At 44.1% G+C, this 26,830-nt stretch overlaps 2 protein-coding genes across 2 annotated transcripts in view; one reads left to right on the top strand and one right to left on the bottom strand.

The window, feature by feature from the left end:
• The window catches only part of LOC133422182 (zinc finger protein 501-like), an 86,508-nt gene extending 70,420 nt beyond the window's left edge, over positions 1-16,088 (top strand). The window contains exon 2 of the mRNA XM_061712124.1: positions 15,170-16,088. Coding sequence (XP_061568108.1) covers positions 15,170-16,066 — 897 coding nt within the window. The 3' untranslated portion in view covers positions 16,067-16,088. The remainder of the gene's footprint in view (positions 1-15,169) is intronic.
• A 2,111-nt stretch (positions 16,089-18,199) lies between these two features.
• Positions 18,200-20,935, bottom strand: LOC133421586 (uncharacterized protein K02A2.6-like). Its single transcript, XM_061711237.1, has one exon. It carries the CDS (start codon positions 20,933-20,935, stop codon positions 18,200-18,202), a length of 2,736 nt encoding a protein of 911 aa, XP_061567221.1.
• Positions 20,936-26,830: the final 5,895 nt, after the last annotated feature.

Here is a 26,830-nt window from a genome sequence, read left to right as displayed (position 1 = left end):
TATTAATAACATGTTTTCTATTTTCTATTTTATTATTATTTTATTATTATTTTATTATATTATTATTATATATCATATTATTTTATTATTTTCTGTCTATTATTACTATCTATTATTTTTATTAGAAAATAGAAAACATGTTATTATTTTTTATTAAAATAGAAAATAATAAAATAATATAATAGATATATAATCATAATATAATAAAATAATAATAAAATAGAAAATAATAAAAAATAATAACATGTTTTCTATTTTCTATTTTAATAGAAAATAGAAAACATGTTATTATTGCAGGTTTAACATAGGTTTTGAGCATGGGTATTATATTCCCATCATTTGGGAGAACCCCCTATTTCTAATGACAGAATCATCACTGTCTAATGTTCTGTCTAATGACAGAATTATCACTGTTTCAGCAGGTCTCTTAGGTTTATAATTCAGATTAATTTTCGTTTACATATAACATTGTTTGTAGTCATTTTAGTGCAATTTAAAGCTTATTTCTACAAATAAAATCAGCACTGTAGGCAGCGATCTTGGACCAGCGGCCACTCTGATTGGTCCAGCACGCTCACGTGATAATGTCGAAGCACTTTGTGACAACTCCGCCTCTGGAAATAGTTCCACTTTTAAAACGTCGTTTGTGAAGCCAGTTTCCCGAGATCGGACTTCGACGACTAGATAAATGCTTGGCATCAATAGCTGTATATGTTGAAGTGAGCGGATATGTCACTTTTGGGGGTTTCCTTTTGGCCTTCCTTCCTATTCAATCCAGTGTTCTGTTCTCACTGACTAAAAAGTGGTGCGCACGAGATAAAAAGTCGTGCGCACGACTTTTTATCTCGTGCGCACGACTTTTCAGTAAGTCGTGCGCACGACATAAAAAGTGGTGCGCACGAGATAAAAAGTGGTGCGCACGACATAAAAAGTCGTGCGCACGACATAAAAAGTGGTGCGCACGAGATAAAAAGTGGTGCGCACGACATAAAAAGTTGTGCGCACGAGATAAAAATAATAATTTCCATGTCACCTCAAGGGCTCCGTATGTAATGTTGTAAGTACTCGGTAACTGAAATGCAAGGCTACTCATACACTACTCGTTTTGGCAAAAAGTGGTATCGGTGCATCCCTAATAATAATAATAATAATAATAATAATAACCACAACCATATGCTGTAACAATGCACCTTTCCATAACCATGTCTACTTCATACTGCTGCACCTTTCACTTTTTTTAAAAATTGTATATATGTTAATAAGAGCTGTAATTTGCCTATTTACTGTACATTGAGCGAAAATAACCGAGTCAAATTCCCTGTCTTATTTGACCTGACATGGTCAAATAAACATGATTCTGATTCTGAACATGTCCATTTATGTATTTGTTTATGTATTTTTGTAGCTGTAATAGACTGTAAATATGTTTATTTCTGTTAAGTTTGGCATTTTAACATGGAGGTGAGTAGAGGAACTGCGGGTCTGGATCCAGTCAATAAAGTCAGAAACTTAATTTCTTGTCCGTGGTATTATATCGCCTTCCCAGCCAAACATTTTAACTGATTTATTCATGTATTTTTCCTTCAAATTGCCCTTATAAGTTATAGTGCTCAGGAAGGCTGAACAAAGTTTGTTGGTGTCATTCTTTCAACCCAGACCTGTTGTCTTCCTGCATAGTTTATCTAGATGCAGGTGGCCCCTGTAGCCACGAGGGGCCCGAGCTACAAGGTCAGCGTCAATATCTGGTGTTGGTGGAGAAGTGAAAAAACTCATCTTCACTTCCATCCAGTTCTGTTAAATGATATGCAGTTCAGCTTAACTCAGTTCAGTTAAAGAAATTCAAAGTATTTTTCATGGAATTCTATCTATCCCTCTTCCTGCTACATTTTTATGGCAAGCCATTTTAACATTTGATTATTTGATTAAATTGTATGTATCTGAATCCAGTCCGTACCGACGCTCCCAAGAGGTGAGTTTCTGTTTGACTCTATTAAACACTAGAGTGAATACAGCGCTGTCGGGGGGAGAACATTTTCCTCAAAATAGACCACTTATGTCTCCGGTACGATAATCCTACATTTCCCATCAGGCAACACTCGAGTGGTGGTCACGTGTTTGCAGCATCGTTACAGCGGAAATGTGCAGACGCTTTTAGACTGAAGCACAGAAAACGAGAAACAAACACAAACAGGAGGAGATGGACCGGAATCAGAACCAGGACCGGGACCAGATCCAGGACCAGGAGATGGACCGGGATCGGAACCAGGACCAGGAGATGGACCGGGATCAGATCCAGGACCAGGATCAGATCCAGGACCAGGATCAGATCCAGGATCAGGATCAGAACCAGGATCAGAACCAGGATCAGATCCAGGACCAGGATCAGGACCAGGAGTCCAGCGGGACCAAAGCGGACTCTTCCTCCGCTGGTCTGCAGGTCAGTGTTCAGGTCCACGTTCCTCCTCGGTCTCTCTGTTGCTGCTGATCATCCAAACGATGCATTTTATTGTCAGTATTTTGAACTGAGCAGCAGAAAACACAAACACGTGACCTTCCCAAGAGACTTTTAAACCTGTCAACGTCTGAATATATAATATATATAATGATGAATGTGGCGGCGCTCACGGACGCAGCAGTCTGGAGGAGTTCTGTCGATTTCTGCTGCTTTGTCGAAAAATGCTACCGCCGCATAAACCGATAGCGTCTGTATATCGATTTTTGCTACCCATGTAGCATTGTAAATAAGAATGTGTTCTTAATGACCTGCCTGGTTAAATAAAGGCGAATGACTGAATGAATATCAAATAAATCGATAGAATTGTTTTTTTCTCTTTATCGTATAATGTTCACAAAGTGTAATGCAATTAGAGGAAATACTCAACGTCCCATACTATCAATTTTAAATCAATATTTCAGGGGTAGAATAATATGATAGTCCAGTAAAATCCTATCAAATAATGCTCCCTTTGAGGATGTCACCGTTAACAGCAGCGTGGATGCAAGAAATTATGGACGGAGCAATCAAACTTTGAAAATCGACTGTGCGCAGAACCACAAAGTAGCAGTTCTCAACGGGGTTAACACTTTATTTGAATGGGTGTGCATAAGACTGACATGATGCTGTCATAATCATGACATAACACCTGTCATGACACTTATGACAGTTGTCATCAAATGTCATTCGGTAAATTATTTCACTTTTAATGCCAAGTTGACATTGTTTGAGATGTCTTTGTTATGACAACTTAGACATAGACCCAAAAAACATAACCTGTCATAAACATGACATAGAAGACCGTATTATCAAACTTTGAAAATCTATCTTTGTCTTTACATGACATTAAACTGTCATATATGGAAAGCTTTGACATTGTAGTGTGGATTCTTCAGAATTGACGAGTCATTTTGTTGTTTGTTCTTTATTTACACTTTTTACATTATGGTTTTGGTTGGAAATAGGTTGAGAGATGGAAGACGTCAGATTAGACATGCCAAAAATTAATGTTCTCCTTTACCTCAGCTGCGTCTACTCGTTAATAAAAAAATAATAATAATTAATTAATTAATTAATAAATAATACAATTAATTAATTAATAAATACATAATAAATAAATAAATAATAAATAAATAATTAATAAAAAAAAACTGACGCCTCTCATAGTGCTCGGGGTGGAGCGGGGTGGAGCAGGTAGCGCACCAGCGCTGTCCGTGGTGCTGAATCCTCCTGTCAGGCACTTAAACAGGAGAAGTTGCAACACACATTGGCCGGGTTTCCCAGATCCAACCTCTCTTAAGGATTTAAGAGAGGTTCAAAGAAGGTTTGAACTAAGAGAGAATCCTAAGATACGGGTGTTTCCCAGATGACTTCTTAACACCGTTCTTTAGTTTCGCTCTTTCAGAAGCTCTTTGGAGCAGCTGTCCGGTTCTGAAACCAAATGAATCGATGCCAGGCAAATCGATCACCGATCACTATCAGCGCATTTTCACAGGCAGCACTGCTGCCTAACGCACTAATTCACTGCTGCCTGTGCGTTATAATAAAAAATTAAGATGATAAATATAATTCAATGACCCTTTTTCATCCAAACGGTGTGTTACTCCGTTATTTCTGGCTACAGTGAGGCTTTTTTTCCCCACACACGGAGACCGGGAGTAAACGGGGTGGGCGTGTGTGTGCGTTCAAAAACATGAGCCAAGAGAAGGCGAGTTTCACAAATCGCAACGTGGAATTACAGCAAACCCTGGTTTTTCGCAGGGGTTATGTTCCAAAAAGAACCCGTGATAAGTGAAATTCTTTTTACAATTATAGAGGGCTTCAGATTGCAGAGATCATCCCCGCCTCGCACGTATTCCTCCTCTTCTGATGCTGCATCCCGACTCGCGCTGTATACAGCGCGAGTCGGCAGGTGGGTTTTTTCAAGAGAAGAAAATAGTTATGGGTCGTTGTCTTCGCTCTTTTTTCTTCTGGGCAAAAAGATTCTTTAATATAAACCGACACCATTGATTATATTTGAGACTGTATGAACGATTCATCAAAGGATTTCGTTCTTCAGCTGCTGCTTCCCTGTCATCACATAGGGGCTCGGGCTCGGGCACGGCGCAGGTGTCCCGGCTGCCTGGACAGCCCGGTCCGACACACGTCCAGGGGACTGAAGTGCTGACGCACGAATGCGTTCATATAAACAGTTCTGCTTCGCGCACGGTGACGCGGTTGATTTGCAGCGAAAACATGCTGTATAGCAGCCAAATTATCAAATAAATGATATTCATGATGATCGTTTTATTTGTGCGCATAAAGCATATACAGGAACACACTTGTTATTCCTTATTTTTCTTTTTTTCCCCCTTTGCTGTCACCAATAAATGCTAAACAATATAAATCTAAAGTATAAAATAAATCAAAATGTGTGCGGGGTGCATTGTTTTAATATCTCATTGCTTGGTGTGATATTGATTTGCCTGACGCGGCTGGATCTGTGAGTCTTTGTTCACTAAGATGGTTGTAAAGACTGGGTCAGCAGCATCTTTCATTTCCTTCTTAATGAAAGAGATACTTAAGCTAAGAGCAACTCTGGGAAACGCGATTTTCTTTCACAGGCTCCTTAAGAAGGTTTGAAAGAAGTCTTTCGCTGTTAAGAACTACTTAACTGATCTGGGAAACCCGGCCATTGGCTGTCATGACACCATTATAATTGTGTCATAAATGTTTTCATTTTCCTTAAGATGTCATAAAGTGTAACTACACTGCCAAATGAGTTAAAAACTGTCATGAATAATTTCCTTCCTAGTGATATATATGACATTAATATGTCATTAAATGTAATTACACGTCAGATCAGTTTATAACAGTGTCATGAATGTTTTCCTTGACTTTAAGTAAAGTGGAACAATTTGAACTTTGTATTAGATGTCATTAAATGTAATTACACTTCATATCCGTTTATAACAGTGTCATGAATGTTTTCTTTGACTTCAAGTAAAGTGAAACAATTTGAACATTTCATTAAATATGTCATTAAGTGTAATTACACATCATATCAGTTTATAACAGGGTTATGAATGTTTTGCTTGACTTCACGTAAAGTGGAACAATTTGAACATTTCATCAAGATGTCATTAAGTGCAATTGCACTGTCAAATGATTTAAATGCCTTAACAAAAGCAATAGACAAGTCAAGACAGTTTTACTTCTTGTAGAAGTTAAGAGAGTTTTTACTTTATTGTATTTGAACACAAAATAATTTGCGAAAAACACAAACTTGCATTACTTGTATAACTCCTCCTCAAACAGAGGGTTCAACTTCCAACATACAGTATACTGCAGTATGCATATTATTAATTATGGGGGGAGATTAGATTACCAAAAAAAGGATAACTTGTTTAACATAAAAAAAATACCCCTCCAAACATTCTTAAGTGTACTTATACATTACTGGGAGGAGTTTTCCGCTTTTTTTCTTTGCTGTGATTGTTTCAGCCATCTCCTTTGTTATAGCCCCCCTGCACCGCTCTGCAAACGTGGACATCTTCCCGTTATCTTCGTCTCCTGGGAGCAGGTCATTGAAGGTGCCTGGAAATGTGATCGCTAGCTCAGCAATTACAGCTGTTCTCGCGATTGTGTTGCGATCCACATTCATTTTGGCAAAGGCTTTTTCGTGGATCCAGACAAAAAAAACATCAAGTTAAAAAAGTAATCTTTTTTTAGGCATGCAGTGGCCTTGTTGATTTGGTACCCTATCGGTACTGTAGTACTAGCAGATAAGAAAGGATCGTATTTACCCTGCTGGTTTACTGTACATCCTCCTTCCAGGCTGGTTATATTAGATTTAGCTCTTTCCCTATGCCTTAAGAAAACTCAAATATCCTATCTCAAAAAATTTGAATATTCTGGGAATCTTAATCTTAAACTGTAAGCCATAATCAGCAATATTAAAATAATAAAAGGCTTGCAATATTTCAGTTGATTTGTAATGAATCCAGAATGTATGACATTTTTGTTTTTTTAATTGCATTACAGAAAATAAAGAACTTTATCACAAAATTCTAATTTTCTGAGACAGTCCTGTACATCCCCCCTCACAAAAATAAGAAAAATAGAGAAACATATTTTCTCATCAACAAAACACATTTAAAATTTTTCAAATAACAAAATAACATATTTGAACAAATTTTCAGACAATATCGGTCAATATCTCTATATAATAACTGAAAAAATCTGAGAAATGGTTCAAATGTTATTTTGTTACTTGAAAAACGTAAAATATGTTTATGTAAAATATTCTACATGTATATGTAGTATATGTATATCATGTATATGTAGTGATATGTAATAAAAAATAACATTTATGTTCAAGTAGAGTTTATAGTTGTGTTTTAATCCCCACTCGCCAGTGCGCCCCCCCAAAATCTTTTATCACCAGCCGCCACTGTTTATCATCACACAATACGTTTTTCCAATTCCAGCTAGGCGCTTAATAATCAGAAGATGGAACTTTAGTAGCAGAACACAGTCTGTTTTACCGCCCGCGCTCTGCTTCAGCGCTGCGTTCAGTTACTTTCAGATGCACGATTGTTACATCCGCCGAAGAGTACCAAAATAAAACCATGTAACATGAAAATCCGGCAAAACAAATAAAGGCATACAGGAGCGGTTACCTTATTAATGGAACATTGTTGAGTTACTTACACTTACGATCATAATAAACCCACAACTCTTCACGGCAGGCAACAGAAAGCAAAGAACGACAATACCCAGTACTCGAGTTGAGGGGGGATGGCATCCCCCCCTGAAATAAAAACGGTCCAAATCATCCCCCCTGTAAAACTGCCATCCCCCCTTTGCATCCCTTATGTCATTTCATCAATGAATGTGGTTTTACTGCTATTTCAACATTTAGAGTCATCACCAGAAAAATAACACCATAAAAATAACTTATTTGACACTTTTCACCTGTTTCAAGTAAATTTTCACTTGAAATAAATAGGAAAAATCTGTCAATGGGACAAGATTTATCTTCTCATTACAAGCAATAAAATCTTGTTCCACATGCAGATTTTTCTACTTATTTTAAGTGAAAATCTACTTGAAACAGGTGAAAATTGTAGTTTTTTCCAGTGATGAGTCTTGTTTTAAGTGTAATGAGATTTTTTTACTAAAATGAGACATTTTAACTAGAAATAGGACAAATATTCTTGTTAAGATTTTGAGTTTTTGCAGTGATCCATTTTACTTATCCTGTGAAGGACAGAGTCATATTGATAAGTTCAGAAAACAGTTTTTTATTGTTGTGTTTGGATGTATTAGATGTAAGCCCAGTGGATATTTAAAGCTTACAGAAGGCTGCATTTAACTGCTGCTATGTCATTCCTGCAGTATTTCTGCAGGTGTTTTGGTCACTGCTATTATCTGTAATATATTATATTATTTGTAATCAGCACAAATGATCTGTCCCCATATGATAAAATCCACCATCCCCCCTGATTTCTTTTTTTACAACTCGAGTACTGACAATACCCATAATGCAATGTAGCTTAAATCGGAAGAAATGCCCCCAAATAAATTATTTTTTCCAGGTCTCAACTTCTGACAGGAATGTTATTTTATTTGTTTTTACTTGTTTTTGCAAGTTCCTTGTTAAGATGAGCGGTTTTTAATGGATAATTATCCTCATTATCATATTCAAATATATCTATTGAGGGAGGAGACAGGGCGGAGTGTTGTGCTCCCGCATGTGCGCTCAAATCCACGTTGATTGTGATGTTCAACGAAACATGCGTGGATTTGGGTGTACACACAGTTTTGAGAACCTGAATTTCTTTTTGTGTACGCAAGAATTCTTTGCACGGATTCATGTTGAAATCCATGCGCTCTTTCTACATGAGGCCCCAGGATCAAACCTGCGCTCCCTGCATGAGGGCAATAGCCTTGTAAATGGGGCCTGCTTAACCCACTGAGCTATCCAGGGCCCAGTGAAACTGAAATAAATTAAATATTTAAATTAAATGTTTAAGCCCAGACTGTAATAAAGACTATTCAGCCCTCAAGGAACTTGCAAAAAGAAGTAAAACAAATTAAAAGTACCAGAAAGATGGCGCCCAGCATGGTCGCCACGGTGTTTCGCTGTCTGCTATTTTTTAGCTTTTTGATTAATTTCCCTGTTCTCTGCTGCCCCCCACGGGTCACCTTTAGCAGAGAGCTTAGCATTGGGAAGTCTTCTCCCGGAACTTTTTACCTGGTTTTCACTGAACCGGACAGCTTTAAGGAGATTCTGTCAGAGCAGCAGCTGCTCGCTACCGGTTTCGTAGGAGACGCAGATGGGACAAGCATGCGGGAGCTCTCATGATGTTGAGGGACAGAGACTTCCGTACTCCGCTCCCCTCCACATACACCTGGGGAATGTCCGCTCCCTCGCGAACAAGATGGATGAGCTGATGCTACTCATCACTAAAAACCTGGGGCCTCATTTATAAAGCTTGCGTGCGCACAAAACAGGGCTTGAAAGATGCGCATGCCACCTTCTACGCAAAGGTTGGGATTAAAAAAAAAACAACTAACAGGACAATGTGCGTATCTTTACGCAAACTTTGATCCTAGCGCACAAACATTTTGAAGATATGGGGAACTGGCGACGCAGACGGTGAGGTGGTGAAATGGAGCCAGATTCATGTCATACTTTTAATGTTATCACATATCAGACTTGTAATATAATAGCGCTGATCATGTCCCTCTGTGTTTGAAGCACAGCGTCAGTCAGGACGCTCTGGTGCTGCTGCTGCTGCAGCTGCGGTGCAGATTTCTCCCCTGAAAATGGGTCTTTTTACCTGCCAAAAATTGATCGAAGGCCAAATACAGTTAATGAAAGGTTGTTTTCCACTCTTTTCCACTAGTACCTACTCAGCCTGACTCGCCTCAGGACGGCTCGTCACACCTCGTCTCGCCTCGAGTAAAACAGAGCGCCTGTGGATCTTATCGTTCCTTATCACCCGTCTACATCCCTTTTTTAATTCTCTCGCCAGCCACCAGGTTTATGAACATCTGCACTTCAGAGTTGGATCACCAAACAGACGTTTGCGCTGTATAATGAAATCGCCGCGAGCCGCCAGTCGCCCTCGCGCTGACTCCTGCGACCTTATTCAAATGTCTTACGGCCCCGCCCCCCGACCAATCGGTGGCACGGAGGGTGGTGACGTCAGAAATAGTGCCGGCTCAGCACGCTTAGAACCTCGGCAGAATGATTACAGAAAAAGTATCTGCTTGGCACGGCTCCACACGCCTCGGCCCATAGTGGAAAAGCGCAAGACGGGGGCGTGGCGAGTAGAAGCGAACTGAGTAGATACTAGTGGAAAAGAGCCATTAAAGGACCATTACAACACAAAATAGGCATTTTCACCTGCCAAAAATTGATTGAAGGCCAAATACAGTTAATGAAAAGTTGTTTCTGCCTAAATATGACTTGATCTCATTCTTGAGCTTCATAATCTGAAAATCTGACGTTTTAGCGCTATCGCTCAACGGGCTGCTGTGCGCACTCCCGTGGCCAGAAATCAGATTCTGGCAGGCAATCACTTTTTGGCACGACACCGGGCCACTCTTCTCTTGGCCTCCACCTTCAGATCGCACCACTTCTTTTTTATTTCTGCCACAGATCTGTACGTGGCACTCACGGCGTTTAGCACAGCAATAATGTGCTGCCACTCACTCGCTTTCACAACTGTGACCACCAAATGTCGTTTTCCTGGCTTCCACCTCATCCACCACATCTCGATCTCAGTCTCCGTGAGATTTAGTGGCACGGTTGCCTGGCTCGACACGTCTCATTCATCCTGACGCGCAGCAGAAACAGGCTGCAGGAAGCCGCTGCGCATGCTCAGCAGGCTCATTTATATGCAAATACAGTCATCAAGTAGTTTGCATTGCCCATTCACGGTAAAAAGTGGGGGGGAGGGGGGGTCATTGTCAGCTTGATACCCTGTCCTCCCCCTCCATGTTTTTATGGCATTAATCACATGCACTCAACACCAGGGTCGGGAGGGGGTCCCACATCACCCGCGTTCCCTCGCCGGGCCTGGGATGGGTGAGTCGCGATGCCCGGGATTGGCGGGGCTCGCCGCGCAGCCTGGGGTGCCTTCTGGCGGTGCTGGACCCCCCCGGGGAGGGGGAAACAGTGCGTGATTGTGCGTCTTTGTCGGTGAGAATGCGGTATGAAAGGGTCCTCCCATGGAGGATTTGGGCCTCCATTGGCAGGACAACAAAATTAATAATTTATTGATATTTTTACATACAAAGATGGCTATTAATATTATTATTATATTATTATCATTATTATTGTTATCATTATTATTATGGTTAGTATATTATATTATTATTATTATTATTATTACTATTATTATTACTATTATTATTATTATTATTATAGATAGCGGATAGATGAATGGATGAATGAATGGGATGCCTGGGTCTGGGGCCCTCCGTTGTCGGGCCCGCGCGGGTGTCGCCCTGTTGAGGGGTTCCCTCTCTCCGGGCCCGTCTCCGGTCCCCCCCGCTGCCTCCGCGGTGGGGCGCCCCTCTGGTCTTGGAGGGCCACTTTCGTAGGGGCGGGTGCACCTGCCCGCGTCGGCGGCCGGGGCGGCTCTCTCTCTCCGGGCAGGCTGGCCACTCGCCGGGTGGGGGTCGTTGGCCTGGAGGGTGAGGGCCTCCTGGCACACACACACACACACACACACACACACACACACACACACACACACAGTACATACACATAGCCACATAGACATATACACACATTTAGCCACACATACATATACATATACACACACACACACACACACACACACACACACACACACACACACACACACACATAGCCACTCAGTCACATACGTATACACACACATACAAACACATACACAGCCACACAAACATATACATACACACACACATACACACACACACACATAGCCACAAAGACATGTACACACACACACACACACACACACACACACACACACACACACACACACACACACACACACCCACACACACACGCATGATCATATACATACACGCACACACACACATAGACATACACACTGGCGTGTTCACCTGCATGCTTGCTCTATAGTTTTGGGGTTAGTTAATCACGGTAGCTTAGCTCAGACTGTCATCAGATCTTGAGATTTGCTCGTGTTTTGGTCGGCTCCGTGTCGGTCTTGTGTTTTGTTTGAAAATAAAAATAATAAAAAAGCTGAAGCTTCAGGCCTGCTTTGACTGCACGGACTGGAGTGTTTTTGAAGCTGTGACCACAGACCTGCATGAACTTACGGACACTGTGACGTCCTACATGCGTATTTGTGAGGACGTGTGTGTGCATACTAAGACCTTCTGCACATACAATAACAACAAGCCCTGGTTCACACCGAAACTCGGGAAGGTGCACCGAGCCAAGGAGGAGGCCTACAGGAGCGGTGATCGAGCCCTCTTCAAACAGGCCAGGAACACTCTGACGAGGGATATCAGGAGAGCAAAGAGGCGGTACGGAGAAAGACTGGAGAGTCACCTCTCTGCCAACTCTGACCCCTCTTCTGTGTGGAGAGGTCTGCAGAACATCAACGGGTCAGAAGAACAGCTCCACGCCCTGCAGGCACCCTCAGGCTCGCCAACCAGCTGAACAGTTTTTACTGCAGGTTTGACGAACAGGCCAGCAGCACAGTACTCTGTACACCACCATCACCCCCCACACCCCCAGCTGCACCACCATCACCCCCCACACCTCCCCCAGCTTCCCACATATTCACACTTAACCACAGCCAACCTCTGTCTACCCCCCTCCCCCATCTGACAACCTGCCTGCACTTCAGATCTGTGAGGAGGAGGTGTGTCGGCTGTTCCAGAGGCAGATGGTCAGGAAGGCTCCAGGCCCAGATGGCGTGTCCCCCTCCTGCCTGAGAGCCTGGGCCGAGCAGCTGGCACCCACCTTTACACGAATCTTCAACCGGTCCCTGGAGCTGTGTGAGGTGCCCTCATGCCTCAAACGCTCCACCATCATCCCAGTCTCCAAGAAAATCACCATTACAGGACTAAATGACTATAGGCCAGTCGCCCTGACATCTGTGGTCATGAAATCCTTTGAGCGGCTGGTGTTGAGCCACCTGAAGGATATCACAGGCTCCCTGCTCGAACCCCTGCAGTTTGCAAACAGGTCGGTGGATGACGCAGTCAACATGGGACTGCACTACATCCTGCGTCACCTCGACACCCCAGGTACGTATGCGAGGATCCTGTTCGTGGACTTCAGCTCGGCGTTCAACACCATCGCTCCTGAAATCCTCCACCAGAAGCTCACCCAGCTCACAGTGCCTTCCTCCACCTGTCAGTGGATCACCAGCTTTCTGAGTGACAGGAGGCGGCAGGTGAAGCTGGGGAGCATCACATCCAGCACCTGGACCATCAGCACTGGCGCCCCCCAGGGGTGTGTCTCTACACCCCAAGACTGCACTTCAGGGGACTCCTCTGTGAAGCTCCTGAAGTTTGTGGAGGACACCACCGTCATTGGCCTGATCCGGGAGGGTGACGAGTCCGCGTACAGACAGGAGGTGGAACAGCTGGTCCACTGGTGCAGTCAGAACCACCTGGAGCTGAACCCGCTCTAGACTGTGGAGATGGCAGTGGACTTTTGGAAAAACCCACCGCCACTCCCCCCACTCACTATCCTCAACAGCACTGTCTCCACCACAGACTCCTTCAGGTTCCTGGGATCCACAATCTCCCGAGACCTGAAGTGGACCACCCACATTAACTCTGTCTGGAAGAAGTTCAGCAGAGGTTGTACTTCCTGCGGCAGCTTAGGAAGTTTAACCTGCCACAGCAGCTGTTGATCACCTTTTACTCTGCCATCATTCAGTCTGTTCTCTGCACATCCATCACTGTCTGGTTCGGATCGGCCACCAAACTAGACAGGCAGAGACTGCAACGGACAAACAGGTCTGCAGAGAGGATAACTGGGACTAACCTTCCATCTATCCAGGACCTGTACCGGTCCAGGACCAGGAAACAGACAGGTAGAATCTCTGCAGACCCCTCACACCCAGGACACAGTCTGTTTGAACTCCTACCCTCTGGACGTGCGCTAAAACCTCCAGACACAGAGACAGTTCCTTCCCCCAAGCTGTTGCTCTGATGAACTCTCAACACTCATAGAGTATCAGATAAATCAATCACCGTGCAATAATAATAATAATAATAACAATAATAACAATAATAATAATAACACAATCATATGCTGTAACAATGTACCTTCCAATAATCATGTCTACCTCATACTGCTGTACCTTTCACTTTTTAAAAATTGTATATATGTTAATAAGAGCTGTCATTTGTCTATTACCTATTTACTGTAGCATGAGCGAAAATAAACGAGTTAAATTCCATGTCTTGTCAGTTTATGTAACTTCCGCTGCCCCCCTATCCAATCAGAACCCTTCCCAACCCCCAGACCTTAAGCGGAATTGGATAAAGCCGAACGAACATGTTTTCCATGTAAACCTAAATTCGGAATTAGTATTTACATGTAAACTCGAAGGAAAATAGTTTAATTCGGAATTATTTAATTCGGAATGATTAATTCCGAATTAAAAAACATCATGTAACCGCGCCCAGTGAATCAAAGAGATAAGGACAACTATTGTGCAAAAAAACCAAAACAACCCAAAAAAAAGAAAATCGCACACACACGAAGAAAAGAGCGATGAAAGTTCACCACTGCTTCACGAACCAGAACCGGAAATGCGTTGCTACCAAGCAAACCAATCATAGCCCTCTCGGTCTGCGTTGGGTCTGTGTCGCCTCAACGCATAGTTAAATTTTTTGGGAGTTGCACATCAGGATACGGCGTAGGCTACGGAGAGACTCCCGCGTAGCCGCGTACCCTACAGCATAGGCTCTGCATTGATTTAACACAGAACCATAATTCAGCCTTTAGTCAGATGACAAAGCAGTGGAAAATCTAATTGTATCCTCTACCATCCTTCTGATTACACCTTTGATTTGGCACAGTCTGTGAGTGTTGTAATATTGAAATGTTTTTCTATACAGTACACTGATCATTTTGATTGGTATGTTTGTTCGATTGTCACTACATGGTTTATGATGAGTTAGCACATGGTTGTCAAATGGGTATGGCATGGTCAGAATGTCCATATTAAGGTAATTTTGGTTAATTGGTGTTAATCTATCTAATGTAACTGCTGTGCCTGACATTTATTGTTGTTTCTGTGTTGCTGTTTCTGTTACTGTTTCTCTAAAGTACTTAACTATAGATACCTAAATTATCCCTATTGCGTCAGGGTCTTTATTGCAGTGTGTTTAGCTCGCTGCCTACACTGTGTACCGCACACACAAGGTCAGGGCAGAAGAAGTGCTGACTGATGACATTTTGGGTTTGTACAGAATGCATTAAACACACCATCAGTCATCTCAAGGGATATTGAGAGGTTTTATCTGAATGTTTCTGGCTGTCAAGAGCCATTAATAACAGAACATGCTTAACATAGCACTCAGACATAAAACTCTTCATTCACTGCGAACATGACAGACAGCACTTGACTTGAACTTAAAAAGGATTTGTCAGGTCAGCTAACAACAGGATCTAAGTCTTTTTCTCTTTCCTTACAGAAAGTCCTCACCACTTCACCAGGTCTGAAGGTCCGAAAGAGGATTCATACTGAAGAGAAGCTGTACAGCTGTGATCAGTGTGGGACAGCTTTTACCACATCAACTATTTTAAGGCGTCACCAGCGTATCCACACTGGAGAAAAGCCGTACAAATGTGATCAGTGTGGTGTGGCTTTTAACCAACAAGGTAGTCTAAGGAGTCATCAGCGTATTCACACTGAGGATAAGCCTTATAGATGTGATCAGTGTGGGGCAGCTTTTACCCAACAAGGTCATCTAAGGAGTCATCAGCGTATTCACACTGGGGATACGCCTTACAGATGTGATCAGTGTAGTGTGGCTTTTACCACGTCAGGTAATCTAAAGAGGCACCAACGTATTCACACTGGAGATAAACCATACAAATGTGATCAGTGTGGGGCAGCTTTTACCCAACAAGGTCATCTAATGAGTCATCAGCGTATTCACACTGGGGATAAGCCTTACAGATGTGATCAGTGTGAGGCAGCTTTTCCCAAACAAGGTGATCTAATGAGTCATCAGCGTACTCACACTGGAGATAAGCCTTACAGATGTGATCAGTGTGGGGCAGCTTTTACCCGACAAGGTCATCTAAGGAGTCATCAGCGTATTCACACTGGAGAGAAGCCTTACAGATGTGATCAGTGTGGGGCAGCTTTTACCCGACGAGGTCATCTAAGGAGTCATCAGCGTATTCACACTGGAGATAAGCCTTACAGATGTGATCAGTGTGGGGCAGCTTTTACCCGACAAGGTCATCTAAGGAGTCATCAGCGTTTTCACACTGGAGAGAAGCCGTACATATGTGATCAGTGTGGGGCAGCTTTTACCCAACAATGTGATCTAAGACGTCATCAGCGTATTCACACTGGATAAAAAATTGTCTGTGATCAGTGTAAGGCAGCTTTTACTCGGAGAGCTCAGTTAAAGGTAGCAATTTAGACATGTTATGTTGTTGTGAGAAAAAAAGAAATCCAGAGTTTTGTTTTCAGTTTCAACTGAAAAATGTGTCTTAAATTTGATTTTTCACCAGTTTATGTTTCATTGTTCTGTGTCTAGAAAAACATTTAAATAAAAAAGTTCTTTGTTTGCCTGCTAGATTTCAGTTTCCTGCTCACTGCAAACTCACAACAAGACATCAGTGTCAGAATATTAGAAAAGAGTCACACAGTAGTGCGTTTTTCATGTGGTTTTTATCCCCATATGTACTATTCATGCTGGATTTAAATTACCTCTGGACCTGAAATAATTCTAAAATGACACCATGACATCTGTATTTCATTCAGCTGATTCACACTAGATAAGTGAAGTCTGTTTTGTAATGCCCTCATTCTGTTGAACAATTCCCTTTATTTAGCACTACATTTTAATATTGAGTCAAAACCAACTGAGCAGACACTAAAGCATTAGATTTCAGTGACTACAATGTCAAATTCTGAAAAGGGACCAAATTAAGAAAAAAGCGTTATTGGCATATGTTGCAGGTCCCAGGTGGCAAGGACAAGCATGCAGATAATAATGTCTGTTAAACAGGAGAAAGAAGCACACAGAAAGTTTCAGTTGTTTCCAGACCGGTTGCTCTCATCGGAATTTATTCACAAAAATCATAAATCCATAAATCTTAGTTTCCTGGTATCATCATTTCAATGTATTTTACTTTTCTGTCAACTCTCTTTCCACCAAAACACATCAATAAACCATCACTGTATCACTGTAGTTATTTACCATTACAATACTGCGTATTTGACCCGTATTCTTTTCCATAGTACCCCAGTTACATACCATCACTTCAAAACACACAATAAATTACTATAATAGACCCTCATTCATTGTCTCCCGTTAGTATTATTTACCTCTAAATCAGTGCACTTTGCAATGCTCCTTTAAGTAATTTTACTCATCTTATTTTCAATATATATTTCAATTTCAATATTATTTTCAATAATGCAATAACACCTTTAAGTTACTGTATATGTTAATTAAGTCATTAATACTGAGAGCTGTACTTTTTCATAACCATGTCCAGATTCAAAAATATAACTAGTCACACATCTTAGAAACACATATAATTCACCAAAATATAATACCGAACAAAATATGAAACCGGGAGCTTTTTTAAGAGTATAACCCAGGGTCAGTATTCCTGTAAAAGCATGGTATATGGACATCGCCATTTTGCCTCGATTCTCTCAGCCAAACTACTGTGTTCTGCACTGAATTCGATTACCAACAAAAACCGATTTTACAAACACTTCAAAGTTAGGCTCCACCATCAAAACGTGTACTTAATATCATCACAATCATGTGTATATCATTTAGTGAACTGGTACACTAAAACCAACCTGTTCAACAGGAGAAAGAAGCACACAGAAAGTTTCAGTTGTTTCTGTAATAAATCACGGAAGGTCCACACAGGTAAGTTGTTACTTCTTTATCTAGGAGCTCCCGGGTTCATGTCCACAGCATACACGTGACTGACGTAAAAGCCCCTCCCACTGCCGTAACACCCACTAGAGTAAAACATCAACAGCTACGTTACGACAGCCGTAAAGCAGAGTACCGTAAACACTCTAATACTCTGACATCTCCCCTTTTTTAGTTCTACTTTCCTCAATAAAGTAAACAGATAAACATTCTGTAAAGAACAATGCTGTTCTGTAGCAATAAGCAGGACCACATCAAACATCCTGTGAAATGTAAACAATGTCATTCTTCATTAAATATCAATAAACGACATTCAACCCTTGGTCTGTCTTCTGTAGTACTTATATTCAATAAACCTTTAGATTATCAACGATTATCAAATTACTTTTCACTATAAGATAACAGTTTGCATTCCTGAACTCTTTTGATATTAAAACACATCAGTTTACAACATTCTCTGGAACTCTTTTTCTTTTTATGTGGCTTTACCACCTGGAACTCTTTTATGTGGTTTAAAGGTTACCACCTCTGGAACTCTTTTCCCTTCTTCCCCCCCAAAGGCCATGAGTGTGAGGACATGTTAACTCACAAGTCCAGTCTGATGACTGGCTTAGAGATCCGTCCAGACCTGGTCTGTGACAGATTTTCAGCACCAGCATGCATGCTGACACTGGAGTCCCCCTGCTGTCGATTGATGTCCGTGCAAACAGGTAAGACAGGTGCTTCGCCTCCAGGCGGCTGTGGAGCAGGCATCTCCTGCAGGTGGCGCCGGTTGCGCCTGAGTCTTGCCCCCTGCTGCGTCTGGATGATGTAAGAGCGTGGCGTGACACTCTCAGCGGTCACAACTGCAGGAGCTGTCCAGGATTTCTGGTGGTCCAGCTTGGTGAGGACGTTACCACCAGGCTGAAGTGGGGGTAGGGGTCTGGCCCCATGGCGTCGGTTGTAGTAGAAGGCTTGCTTCTTCTTCTCTGCCTCGTCCTTCTGCCTGATGCGCTGCCCGTCGGGCCATGAGGGCTGCAGGTTTCTCTCGAGGGTAGGCAGTGTCGTTCGAATCTTCCGGCCCATTAGTAGTTCAGCTGGGCTGGCTCCAGTTGTGCTGCATGGTGTTGACCTGTAGCACATGAGTGCGATGAGAGGGTCGTTCTGTTTCAATATTCGCTTTGCGGTCTGCACCGCCCTCTCTGCGTGACCGTTGCCTTGTGCGTTGTGTGGGCTTGAGGTGACGTGTTCAAAGTCAAGCTCACGGGCGAGGTCTTGAAACTCTGTGCCTGTGAACTGCGGCCCGTTGTCGCTGACGACCACATCTGGAATGCCGTAGCGGGCGCACATAGCTTTCAGCTTCAGAGAGACATGAGCGCTTGTTGTAGTTTTCATGTGCAGTATCTCGATATATCTCGAGTAGTAGTCTGAGATGATTAAGTAGTTCTGTTTATTATGCTCACATAAGTCCAGAGCTATGCGCTGCCATGGTCTGTCGGGGAGCGGAGTAGAGATTAACGGCTCCTTCTGCTGTGCTCTTCTCAACTCACAGCAGGACTGACATGACAACACCTTGTGTTTCAGTTGTGAGGAAATGCCGGGCCACCAGACAGCGGCGTTTGCCCTGTCCCGACACTTTGAGAGCCCTTGATGTCCGTCGTGGATTCTCTCAAGGATTTCTGCCCTCAGCGTCCCTGGTATCACGATGCGGCTTCCTCTCACGACCATCCCGCCATACTCTGAAAGTTCATCTCTCATAGAAAAGTACTCACGTATGTTACTTGGTACTTGGCATGCGTGTTCTGGCCAGCCGAACCTGATGTACCTGATCACTGTCTGCAGCTTCTCATCAGCCGCAGTAGCTGCTCGGATGTTGTCCATCTTTTGTGGGGTAGCTGGCACGCTGTCCATGACTGCTGCAATGTAGCACTCAACCTCAGAGTGTGTGTCTCTCCCGTCCTCGGTGTGACTCAGAGGGCTCCGTGACAGTGTGTCTGCCACAACAAGGGTCTTCCCCGGCGCATACGCAGCCACTGGCTTAAAGCGCATGAGCCGCATAAGAAGTCTCTGGCACCTTAATGGAACGTTGTCTAGGTCCTTACTGTTCATTAGTGGGACCAGGGGCTTGTGGTCTGTCACAAGTTCAAAACTCTCAAGGCCGTAGAGGTATTTTTCAAACCGTTCACAGGCCCAGACACTCGCCAGGCACTCTTTCTCGATCTGCGCGTATCTGGTCTCTGCGTCGGTCAGCCTCCTTGAGCAGTATGCGACTGGTTTCCAGTTTTGTCCATGGAGCTGCAACAGCACGCCACCGAGCCCATAGCTGCTTGCATCAGCTGAGACAGCGGTGGGTCTGTTGACGTCATAAAACACTAACACTGGCGATGTCATCAGTAGCTCTTTTAGCTTCTCAAAAGCTGTGTGTTGTGCTGGACCCCAGGTCCAAGCTGTCTTGGACCGGAGCAGCTCGTACAGTGGCTGGCCCACTGTGGACAGGTTCGGCACATATTTACCGAGATAGTTCACCATGCCCAGGATACGTTTGAGCTCGTGAACGTTCTCTGGTGCAGCGAGCTCCCGGATTGCTCGCACCTTTGCTGGATCCGGCCGCACGCCTGTGGCGTCGACCACCTGGCCCAGGAAGTTGAGCTGCTCTTGTCTGAGCTTACACTTTTCCTTATTGAGCTTGAGCCCAGCAGACTCGACTCTCTCCAGGACCTTCTGGAGATGGAGGTCGTGCTCTTCCATGTCCTTCCCATACACAACAATGTCATCCATGTAAACTGAGACGCCCTGTAGGCCTTGAAGTGTCTCCGACATTTTCCTTTGGAAAATTTCTGGGGCGCTCGTTATCCCGAACGGTAAGCGCCGGAAACAGTACCTGCCAAATGGCGTAATGAATGTGGTGAGTAGGCTACTCTCACTGTGCAGAGGAATCTGGAAGAACCCCGAGGCTGCATCAAGGCTGGAGAACACCGTTGCTCCACACAGCTCCGCTGTAATCTCCTCTGGTGTAGGTAAGATGAATCTCTCTCTCTTTACCTGTTCATTTAGTTTCTTAAGATCCACACATATACGAACCTTTCCGTTCTTTTTGAGCACGGGCACCATGGGGGCGCACCAATCGGTTGGCTGGGTTACCTCCTCTATGATGCCGTACTTCTCCATGCGGCGCAGCTCCTCCCTGACCTTGGACGTCAGCGGTATTGGGACCCTGCGCGCAGTCTGCACCGCGTACGGGGTGGCGTTGTCCTTGAGCTGTATCCTCACAGGCTCCGTCTTGAGCGTGCCATGCTCTCCAAAGGCACCATGGACCTCCTCGATCCGTTTCACGAGGCCCATCTCAGCTGCAGTGGATCTACTGAGTAAATTGTTAACAGACTTTCCTCTAATAACATACACTGGGAATGAGTATGAGTTCTTCTTGTATGTGGTGTTAACTTGAAATTGTCCTTTACAGTCTAATTGACCCCCTGGGCTGGTCAAAGATACACTAGTCTGCTTCAGTTCTCTCTCTGGAATGAGCATATTGAAAGTCTCTTCACACATTACACTAGCATCAGCCCCAGTATCGATCTTAAACTTAACAGGAGTTGCACCCAGAAGAAGTTGCACTGTCCACGCATCACTCACGTTAGCATTCACTGATCCCAGGAAGTATTCACTCTGCTCATCTGCCTCTGTTACTTCACTCACCGCTTTGGTTTTGCACTGGCTCTGCCAATGTCCGTTCCTGCCGCATTTGTTGCAAGCTGAATTGCGTGCGGGGCATCTCTCTGGATCCTTATGCTCCGTTTTCCCACACCGGCTGCACTTCCTCCCGTGCTCCGTCTTTCCCCCTCTCTTGGCGTTGCGCTGCCATTTTATATTCTTCTTCCGCGCGCCCCGCACCTCATGTACGGATGCCGTGGCTGCCGTGGCCTCTGCTGCCTGCGCACTGATCTGCATGTTCACTGTCTCTGACTGGCGAACAGACTGTATAGTCTGCGCCAGTGTAAGATCCGCCATGAGCTGCAACTTACGAGACTGCTCTTTATCTTGAATCCCCACCACGATTCGGTCTCGAATATTTTCATCTCTACTCTCCCCGAACTCGCAGTGTTCTGATAAATCATAGAGAGCCCTGATGAAAGTCTCTGCCGGCTCGCCAGGCCGCTGCACACGCTGGTGGAAAACAGCACGTTCATGGATTACATTCCGCCGTGGGAAAAAGTACTCGTCGAACTTCTCCATTACTATTTTGTAATTATTCTGGTGTCCTGGGTCAGTAAAAGTAAACGACTTGAAAATATTTTCCGCTTCACCCATTGCGTACACCAGGGAACACACTTGTACTTCACCCGACTTCTTGTTGAGCTCCGTAGCCGTCCGATATCTCTCGAACCGCCTTTTCCAGTCGGTCCACTCCGTCGGTTTATCAAAGCTGAAACTCTCCGGTGGGTTAAACTTCGCCATGGCTTACACTCTTTGCAAAACCACTGGCCACTTCTGACACCATGTAATAAATCACGGAAGGTCCACACAGGTAAGTTGTTACTTCTTTATCTAGGAGCTCCCGGGTTCATGTCCACAGCATACACGTGACTGACGTAAAAGCCCCTCCCACTGCCGTAACACCCACTAGAGTAAAACATCAACAGCTACGTTACGACAGCCGTAAAGCAGAGTACCGTAAACACTCTAATACTCTGACAGTTTCCAGACCGGTTGCTCTCATCGGAATGAGGGACGGGGCTTCCAGCCTGTAGCTAACAGCTTCTTACTCGTGAGGGAAAAATGATCCTATGCTGCCCCCTACTGTCCAAGCGAAAACTCGTATTTACTAAAAATAAATTGACCAGTGGCAGCTCCAAAAACAAATTAAAATCACTAAATAAAATAAACAAACTAACCCAAAAATGTGACTACATTCTAGGTGGGTCACACATACAGTATGTTTTAAGTTGCTATGCTAACGGTAAACTTAAAGGGGACCTATTATGGCATCTAATACCTATTTTAAATGGGGGGGGGGGGGGGGGTGACATCCGCTGCTAATCCAGGATGTGAGAACACACATGGAGGCGCACGTCAAGCACTGGTAATCTGCAAAAAAAAAAACCAGAGAAGACGCAAAACAGGCACGGAACAGGCAGAAACACGAGCAGCAACTGTCCCAGGTCCCGAGACCCAATCACAATCTGAGCTAAGCTACTGCGATTAACTAACCCCCAAAACCACAGAGCAAGCATGCAGGTGAACGGGCCGGTGTATCTGTCTATATGTGTGTGTGTGTGTGTGTGTGTGTGTGTGTGTGTGTGTGTGTGTGTGTGTGTGTGTGTGTGTGTGTGTGTGTGTGTGTGTGTGTGTGTGTGTCCGTGTGGCTACGCCCCAACCCCCCACCCCCCCGCCCGGGGCCACCCTGGCGGACACCCCAAAGGTCACGGAGTCCCCACTGAAGCAGGCGCACGCGGCCCCCGCCCAGCGACGGAGGACCAAGGCAGCAATGCCCCCCCAGCGCAGACAGCAACCCCCCACCCAGGCAGGGCTGGGCCCTTCGAGCGGGACCCCCACACCCACAGCCCAGCCCCCCCCCAGGAAAACCGGAGACGCCCTAGCCACAGCCACCTGCCCGAGCCCCCCCCAGCCACCCCCCCCACTGCCATGAGGTAACCCCCCCCCATAGGCCCCCAAGGCCCTCCCCGTCCCACGGCCCCACCCAGCGCCCCCCAGGGGCCACCAGAGGCCCGCACCCCAGCCCCCCAAGCAAAACCCCAACCCCAAGAGCTACGAGATCACCACCCTTCCTAAAGTGGTTAATACATAAACTTGACTTTGTTTCCAATTCACTAGAATGATTTTCTTTGCGATACATAAGGCAGTGAGAACCAGGTGTGTCCAGTTAGATTCCATTTGCATATCTCCCAGGTGACCTAATATATGTAACCCAAAGGATTGTTGTCCTTGCTCTGGTATGGTCCCACCCTCTGTCTCGTGAACCAGCCTCTGCGTTGTGTATTTATTTTGGTTGTGATGGTCAGGAGATGAAAATGAAGAACCAGGCATAGGAGATGTGCGACAGAGCAGTTGTAGTTTTATCTAGAATCACCTTCAGACAAACAACACAGTTCTCGGTTACTATTTACAGTAATATTGCAACAATTTCAGGAATGAACAGAACTTCATGTAAAAATAATGCAAAGTCAGTGGTGGTAACTTAACTTAATATTATACTGCCTTAAAACACATACAAATAGCTTATTTGCTGCAGTCATATAAACCATTCAGTCATCTTCAACCGTAGTCACCACATGGGCACATATCTGGCAGTAAATTCTTAAAAATATACGCAACCCATAACAAATAACCTCACTAATACAACAATATACTTCCCAACAATACTATTTTTCATACCAAAAGCATGGATGGCTAATTTTACTTAGTTAAATGACATGGATTGAACAGAGAGAGTGGATTAGCCTCCTACCTTCAGACAAACAACACGGTTCTGACCTAAAATGGCCGCCCCAGCGCCCTCTGCTGGTACCTCCATTCAATTCCCCTCCTTACATATACATATCGTGGGGCACACTGGAATTCTGTAGTTGATCCATGTGGATAAATCCTCACAAATCTCCGTCCAGAACCTCCATACCAGTGTACAAAACCATAAAGCATGCATATAATTATCAGGGGTGTTCTCTGTGCACTGTGAACAGATGTTAGAGGTGACAAAGCCCATCTGTGTAATATATTGTGTTGTTACTGTAACTTTATTCTGAAAGGTAACCGGATGGGGGGCGGAACAAGACCTCCGGTTAGAGCCTGTCAAGTCATTTTATAAGACTAAAACATTACATGGTGTCAGAGTAAATACCTGGAAAGAGAGACAATGGCACACTTCAAACCACCGCCGGGCTTGAGCCTACAGGGGAATCTCGCGGAGAATTGGAGGACGTGGCTGCAGCGCTACGAGCTTTTTGCAGTTGCGAGCGGTGTAACAGAAAAGTCAGAAGAAGTGCAATGCGCAACTTTCCTGCATGTTGCGGGGGAAGAAGCCATTAAAGTGAGTAACACATTTGTCTTCGACGATGATGAGGAGGACAAAATAGCTGAATTGAAGCAGAAGTTCCGAGACTACTGCGAGCCCAGGAAAAACCTGCCATATATAAGGCACATGTTTTTCACTCGTGTCCAAGGCCCATCAGAGACAATAGACACCTACGTCACGGACTTAAAGAATAAAGCGAAAGACTGTGAGTTTGGATACCTGTGTGACTCACTAATACGTGACAGGATTGTCTGTGGAATACGTGATGATCAAGTAAGAGCGAGATTGCTCAGAGAAGCAGATCTCACGCTCATTAAAGCCCTCGATGTGTGCCGTGCCAGTGAACTGACGTCCACCCAAATGAAAGTGTTGCATGAAGAAGTTGATGTGCAAAAAATAAGCACAATGAGAGTAAACAAAAAATATGGCAACATAAAAGAAAGCCCCATGAACACCAGAGAAAGAAAAATCAACTGTGACAGATGTGGCTATAAACATGAGCTACGAAAATGCCCAGCATATGGACAAACATGCAATAAATGTGAAAAGAAAAATCATTTTGCAAAGATGTGTCGTGCAGGCAGCCAGAAAAAGTCACACAAGATGCATGCAGTTGAATGCAGTCGGGAGAGTGCTAACAATGATGAAGACATGTTCATTGGGACTATTGGAATAAAAAATATTGGAGCTGTTGATGAAGCACAGAGTGAAAATGACAGATGGACTGAAGAACTGATAATAAATGAAAAGAGAGTAACATTTCGGATTGACACTGGAGCTGACTGTAATGTTATTTCAGATAAAACATTGCAGGCTATAAAAAATGACAATAAGCTTCGTGCATCTCACTGCAGGTTGGTGGCATACTCAGGTCACAAAATGAAGCCACTGGGCAGAGCATCACTCACCTGCAAGTACAAGGGTCAAAAACACCAGATTGACTTTGAAATAATAGAGAAAGATGCTCCAGCGATACTTGGAAGAGAGACAAGTACAAAATTAAAAATGGTGAAAAGACTTTACAGCATGGAGAAAACAGATGACATCCTGAAAGACTATGAGCATCTCTTCACAGGACTTGGATGTCTGCCAGGTGAACACACCATAAAGCTAGACCCGGATATAAAACCTGTGATACATGCACCTAGGAGGATCCCAGTTGCTCTGAGGGACAGAGTGATTGAGCAGCTTCACAAAATGGAGCAATCAGATGTCATCACGAAGCAGTCTGAGCCAACTCAGTGGGTGAACAGCATGGTGACGGTTGTCACTCCACAAAAGATCAGGATTTGTATGGATCCTAAAGATCTTAACACGGCAATAAGAAGAGAGCATTATCCACTTCTCACTGTGGAGGAAGTGGTATCACGCATGCCTAGTGCAAAATATTTCTCTGTGCTGGATGCAAACCAAGGGTTTTATCAAATAAAGCTGGATGAAGAGAGCTCCAAACTGTGTACTTTCAACACACCGATTGGTCGGTACCGGTTTAAGCGCCTTCCCTTTGGCATCTCATCAGCCAGCGAGGTGTTCCAGAGAGCTATGGCCCAGATGGTCGAGGGGTTGGACGGTGTAGTCAACATTATTGATGATTTGCTGGTTTGGGGTGACTCCATTGAGCAACATGACAAGAGGCTGCTGAGTGTACTGCAGAGGGCAGATGAAAACGGACTGAGATTCAACAAAGGCAAGTGTAAGTTCAGAATGACAGAGGTGAAATACATTGGACATACACTCAGTGCAGATGGACTACGGCCTGATGAGGAGAAGATTCGTGCAATTATGCAAATGCCTCCACCAGAAGACAAACAAGCTTTAATGCGCTTTATGGGAATGGTACAATATCTGTCCAAATTCATTCCAAATCTGTCCGAGATCTCTGCACCAATACGGAGACTGCTGCAGGGAGAAACAGAATGGCACTGGGAGGAGTCACAGCAGCAAAGCTTTGATCTGTTAAAAAAGCTGATCACAGAAGCTCCCACCCTGAAATATTATGATGTAAACAAAGCAGTGACGCTGTCTGTGGATGCCAGCTCGGAGGGCATCGGAGCTGTGATACTGCAAGATGAACGACCTGTGGCATACGGATCAAGAGCACTCACAGACTGTCAAAAAAGGTACGCACAGATAGAAAAGGAGCTGTTAGCCATTGTATATGGATGTGAAAAATTCCACCAGTATGTATATGGCAGAGAAATACAGGT

The sequence above is a fragment of the Cololabis saira genome, chromosome 21 (assembly GCF_033807715.1).
Source record: "Cololabis saira isolate AMF1-May2022 chromosome 21, fColSai1.1, whole genome shotgun sequence".
NCBI classification, from domain to species: Eukaryota; Metazoa; Chordata; class Actinopteri; order Beloniformes; family Belonidae; genus Cololabis; species Cololabis saira.
The sequence above is the reverse complement of the archived record's forward strand: the minus strand, read 5'-3'. Positions and strand labels throughout refer to the sequence as shown.